The 6,000-nt window shown below is 44.7% G+C and overlaps 1 protein-coding gene across 2 annotated transcripts in view; it reads right to left on the reverse strand.

The window, feature by feature from the left end:
* The window catches only part of ABHD5 (abhydrolase domain containing 5, lysophosphatidic acid acyltransferase), a 46,070-nt gene extending 44,060 nt beyond the window's left edge, over positions 1 to 2,010 (reverse strand). For both annotated transcript variants that reach the window (XR_009555895.1, XM_060248844.1), the window contains exon 1: positions 1,820 to 2,010. Coding sequence is in view for 1 of the 2 variants with exons in the window: in XM_060248844.1 (XP_060104827.1) it covers positions 1,820 to 1,941 (122 nt within the window). In the remaining variant the exon portion in view is untranslated. The remainder of the gene's footprint in view (positions 1 to 1,819) is intronic.
* Positions 2,011 to 6,000: the final 3,990 nt, after the last annotated feature.

Below are 6,000 nucleotides of genomic sequence, written 5' to 3' on the forward strand. Positions count from 1 at the left end.
TCCCATCCATTTTAGTTCATTGATTCCCAAGATGTCGATGTTCAGTCTTGCCATCTCTTGTTTGACTACATCCAGCTTACCTTGATGCATACATCTTACATTCCACGTTCCAATGCAGTATTGTTCTTTGCAGCATCAGACTGTTCTTTCACCATCAGACACATCCACAACTGAGCGTCCTTTCGGCTTTGGTCCAGCCGCTTCACTCTTTCTGTGGTTACTTGGACTTGCCCTCTGCTCTTCCCCAGTGGCATACTGGGCACCTTCAGACCTGAGGGGCTCATCCTCCAGCGCCATATCTTTTAGCCTTTTGTTACTGTCCATGGGGTTTTCTTGGCAAGGATACTGGAGTGATTTGCCATTTCCTTTTCCAATGGATCACATTTTGTCTGGGTTCTCAGCTGGGGCCTGTCCATCTTGGGTGGCCCTACATGGCATAGCCCACAGCCTCACTGAACTGCACAAGTCCTCTCGCCATGTCAAGGCAGCAATTTCTATATTTTCTATTTTCTATATTCAGTATTTTCTATAGCCAATATCAAATGTCGTGCAGATGCAGACATAAAATACAGTACAGAATAAGACTGTACAGAGAAAAGATTGACAGAGGCCCAAACAGTTTTGGGACCTAGAACACAAGCAGTGTTTATGAAATAGGCTAGTTAATATGGCAGTTATTATGTGGTCAGAGAATGCATGCAACCACTAGAAAGCAGCTCTTTCCTTACTCTGTCCCTAGAATGGCTACAGGAATTGGCATCTAGAGTGCCAAACTCATGCACATGACAGAGTTGACTTATATGTTAGACTTCTCACTAAATCTCTGTAAAGCAGGTAAGGGGAGACCTTGAAGCACGATAGAGCTCATCTGGCCACTGTTCCCCTTCCTCAACCACTTCCGGCCATTGAAGGCTCCAAGACCAGATATAACCACAACTGCAAGAAAGACAATTGGGAGAAGCAATTTGAGAAGGTGGGAAAGTTATATAAAAATGGCGGAGTTCAACACTCCACACACATTTTTATTTTCCCCACCCACATTTCCTAGCAATTCAACTACATCTAATTTGGAAAAGTGGAAAGTATCTAGGGACGACACATGTAGGAGAAAATATGCAAGTGAAAAAAGTAAACAGAGAATAGTAAAAACAGTATACATGGCAAGTTGGAGATACACCCAGCAAATATGCATAGGCTTAAGTCAATCACAAGGTGCAAAGTTAAAAGTGCACATCAGTACAGTTCTAGACACACAAAAATACTTACACTGAGCCATTTCAAAAGCTTTATTTGTCAAGTTTTTTAAAAAATGCTTAAAGTAACCACTAGGCACTTGCTTTTTGTCCAAAGGAATGCAGAGTACTGAAGCACTGTAATATCCAGGGCCAAAGGAAGCCATGAAAAACGTTTCTGGAAACAAGCACTGCTGTTGCACACGAGATGCTTCACAGGCAACCTCGGACAGTCGTGTTCAACATTCAGAGTGCTTGTCAGGGAAGCAGCATCCCTGCTGGGTGGCAAACTTAGTTTCTATATATAAAGCGAAGCAAGGTGAGGCAGGGACACGGCAGAAACATCAACGCACAGCACCGGGAGGCGGTCAGGGAGCGCGAAGACCGTGGGAGTCCCTGAATCGTGCGGAATAGCCTCTGGGAAACCCTTAAGCCGAGGACAGCTCCCTATCCAGAAGGCAGCCGCGGGCCCGCTCTCTGGAACGCGCGGGCACCTGAAGCCACCAGGAGCGCATCAGGCAAGAAGCAGAAAGGTCCCCCTCCCCCACCCCCGCTTCAAAGGTTAGAGCCGCCTTCCTCGGACTTACCCTTCCCTGGGAGGCGCCAGGCTCTCTTTCTCGGCCATGGCCACAGCGCTGGGCTCGAAGGACGGCGACGGGACAGCAGCAAACGACAAGGCGACCGCGGCGAATGCCCCACCGCCGGCCATCACGGGACTCGCCCCAGGAGTAGTCGCGTCAGCGCGCCGCCCCGCCTCACCATAGAGAGGGCGTGGCGGTTAGAGCGGCTGCTGGGACTCGCTAGTTGGAAGCTTGACACCGGGGGCTCGGGGCCTGGGCGCTAGAAGGGCTTGGCCGCTTTCCCTCACGCCGTCTCTCTGGTGAGGTAATCATTCCGAGTGTTTTTTTAAAGACCAACGTAGAGGTTGACTAAAGTGTGCGTCATAAACCTGGATGGGTGCCAAGAAACCATGGTGCTGCTGCTGCTGCAGGTGGTGAAATCGTTGTTGTTGTTCTCCACATTTGAAGCTGCCTCATACTGACTGGTCTATCTGTGTTAATGTTGTCTAGTCTGACTGACTGCAAGGGATCTTGTCTTTCATGTCACTTGATCCTTTATAGCAGGGATTGAACCTGGGATCTTCCGCAAACAAAACAAATATTTTTACCAGTGTCCCTCTACAAACTTTTTTGTTTTTGCTCCCATAGTGGCTCTCCACATTTACCCTGTGATCCGTACTTTCACTCAGAAATAAGACGCCCAAGAAGTCCAGTTGTATTTACTCCCTTGTAAATACAGTGGATTTCAGCCTTATAGTTAGGGTTAATACCTAGTTTAGGGCAGAAACGTGCTTTTAGTAATTGTATTATGGGCATAAAATGCAACATGTGAATTGTTTTCAAAAACCTGTTCTCCATAATAAAAGAATACTTTAAATATTGACTTCTGACTGTTAGATAACCCACACATAACCTCTAACCCTAAAAAGTGATAAGCATATTTGTGCCAGGAACAAAAAGTAATGGAAACTTTTGTGCTTCCTGGGTAGCAGGAGAATTTAGCTCAGTTCCTTGAGATTCTGAAACAGCAAGAGGACAAAATACCCCAAAATCATATTTTGAAATTAATATGTTACTGCTGCACTGTTTTGATAGCATATCTGTGCAATTTCACACTATCAATTATTCTCTCAACAACAGGTTTCTTCAGTACTCTTCAGAGCCAGAGCCAGTTTGGTGCAGTGGTTAAGCGCGTGGACTCTTATCTGGGAGAACCGGGTTTGATTCCCCACTCCTCCACTTGCACCTGCTGGAATGGCCTTGGGTTAGCCATAGCTATCACAGAGGTTGTCCTTGAATGGGCAGCTGCTGTGAGAGCCCTCTCAGCCCCACCCACCTCACAGGGTGTCTGTTGTGGGGGAAGAAGATATAGGAGATTGTAAGCCGCTCTGAGTCTCTGATTCAGAGAGAAGGGCGGGGTATAAATCTGCAATTCTTCTTCTTCTACTCTGTTAGTCTGGTGGGTACTGTTATCTCAATGGTGCCATGGATAAGCAACTTGGGGTACTTCAGAAATATTACTGAGACTGTTCTTCTGGATGTTCATTCATCTCCTCCATTGGCTCAGACATTAGCACATTGGTTCTTCCACAGATATAATCTTGGCATCATCTGATTATCTGGCCTTCAGGTAAAGAAATCTTAAAGGATAATGATCCTGTTTGTTCTTGTATTCCACCTGGAATCCAAGTAAAAAATCCCCTGTGCAAGCACCAGTCGTTTCCAACTCTAGGGAAACCAAGTAGGTTTACAATATTTGTCAAGGCCTCTTCTGTAGACAGGCAGAGTGGTATAAAAATATTAAATTTGATGGGGGAATTAATTAGAACCAGTGTAAAATGCAGTTGGGAACTGAGGAAGTGAATGATTCAAAGTTCCCTCTGTGCTGCATTGTGCAAACTTTCCCTTCTTCTCCATTACTTCTCGTTATCTTCCAGACTTTGTGGATAGCAGCATTCTTCTTTCTAGCCTCCCCTTATCACATCTTGAGCCCTTTCACCACTATCTCTATTGTTAACTCCCCCTCCTCACTCATTCAGATGATGTGATCTATGCTGGCTTTCCCTCCCCTGACTACTCCATCACAAATTCCTTGCTGCTGCCTGTAAAGTTCTCTTGAGACTTGCCCCACCCTCCTTTCCTCTCTTTATTTCTTGACATATCACCCACTGATGACCTTTGCTCCTTCCGCTGTACCATCTTCAGCTGCCCAAAGGTCTCTGCTCTTTTCCAGCTCTGCCCATGTGCCTTCCCAGTCTGAAACTCCCTCCCTGAAAATAAATAATTATGGTGCATCTCTCCTCTTTTCAGCTCTTTCCACAAACCTGTTTGTATGTGTATGAAAATTTTGATTTAACATTGTAGTTCTAATCCAGAATGCAAATAAATCTAGACTAAGTGAAGCTACCTGGACTCACCTTCCACACCCTCTCCGTTATTTGTTACCTTTGGCTGACCTAGGGTCTGACTAGGTATCAGACAGCTTCAATGTATTCATATGTAACCTTAGGTTAAGTGGGCTGGCCATATTGCTTTGCCTAGAGTGAGGACATGTTTACTTTTTTAAAAATTTCTGATCAATATGCAGAAGTGTCACGATTTGCCAGCACAATACAGATGACTGGTTTATCAGCACACCATCTTTGCTATGTGTGGTTTTGTGACAAAGCAAGCTTGTCCTGTTTTAATTTCGCAATGAAACCCCAAGCAACACTTCCTGATAGGGAAATGGCATTGATATTGCCCAAGATGAGGGAGAAAGAGAGAAATCACCATGCAACTGCCACTTTTTTGTCAACTCAGTTATGGGGGAGGGATAGACCTAAACACCCTGATGCGTGAGTACGGGAGAAAATGCTTTGATTCCCTCTCTCAAAATACTTACATATTGTGAGTATATCTAGGTAGCAACTGTGCATTCTTTTTGTTTCCCAGTGTTTAGTATTATTCTACCTGCTTATAGTCTTTTCCCAAATATCCATGTTTTCAGTATGTATGCTCATAATGGCCATGTGTGGCTCCCATCTGTGGATATCTAAATCTTTGGATTGACCCCAGCAAGAAAGAAAACTTCTGCAACTTGGGGGATCTCACCTCTTTTGCAGAAAAATATAAAATCCTATTTGGGAGGTATAAATCTCTCTCAAAAAAGCATTGGCTGTCCATGTACAGACAACATAAAAATTTTCTTCAACAGCATCAGCTGGGAGCCTTTCTGGGTCCAGAAACAGCATTGGCAGCACTGTGGGGTGGGGAGCCATAGTGGGCCCAGGTAAGGAGACTCTCACAGGGCCTGGGAGCAGCAGTGGTGATGGGGTGAGGGAGAATGGTAAGAGGTGAAGAGATTGTTTTTGAGTATCACAGGTCCCCACCAATACTCCCTCTAAGCTGTGGAGACTTGTGAGCAAAAATTCCACTTTATGAGCTACTGGAATTAAACCTGTGAGCTACTGCATCGATTAGTTTATTCTGGGCCAAAATGTGTTAGCTGGAGGCTAAAAAACTGTGAGTTAGCTCACACTAACTCAGCTTAGAGGGAACACTGGTTCCCACTTGTGTGTTCTGATAGGAATTACACCAAGGGACATGAAGCAGTCTGCTCAGTAATATTAAAGGCTATCTAAAATTAAATATTGTTCAATATCAATTTGAAATATTAAAATTACTAGCTCTAAGAAGCAGCAGCAGGGCAATGCACCAGACTTCCAAGTTTTATGGAACCAGTTCCTAACTTTGATACACAGGACCGGGACAGAGAGCAGCAGGGGCTATGGTCCTATATTATCACTAAGTTAACTTTCAATTTCCCATCACAGTGGTAACTTCCCAGTTGTTAAAATAGTTGTGCAGGATTTTCAAAGGTCAAATTTATATCCAGGTATGAATTTGGGCCCCATTCAGGAGGAGTCATAGAGACAAGTACTGAATAGGGTTGCCAGATCCAGCTTAAGAAATATATGGGGGGTTTGGGGGTGGAGCCAGGAGACTCTGGAGGTAGAGCCAGGATGTGACAAGCACTCTGAAGGGAGTTCTGGCAATCACATTTAAAGGGACCGCACCCCTTTTAAATTCCTTCTCTCCATTTGGAAATAATGAAGGATAGGAGCACCTTCTTTTGGGGCTCATAGAATTAGACTCCCTAGTCCAATCTTCTTGAAACTTGTAGGGTATTTTGAGGAGAGGCACCGAATGCTATGCTGAAATTTTGA

The sequence above is a fragment of the Heteronotia binoei genome, chromosome 10 (assembly GCF_032191835.1).
Source record: "Heteronotia binoei isolate CCM8104 ecotype False Entrance Well chromosome 10, APGP_CSIRO_Hbin_v1, whole genome shotgun sequence".
Taxonomy (NCBI): Eukaryota; Metazoa; Chordata; class Lepidosauria; order Squamata; family Gekkonidae; genus Heteronotia; species Heteronotia binoei.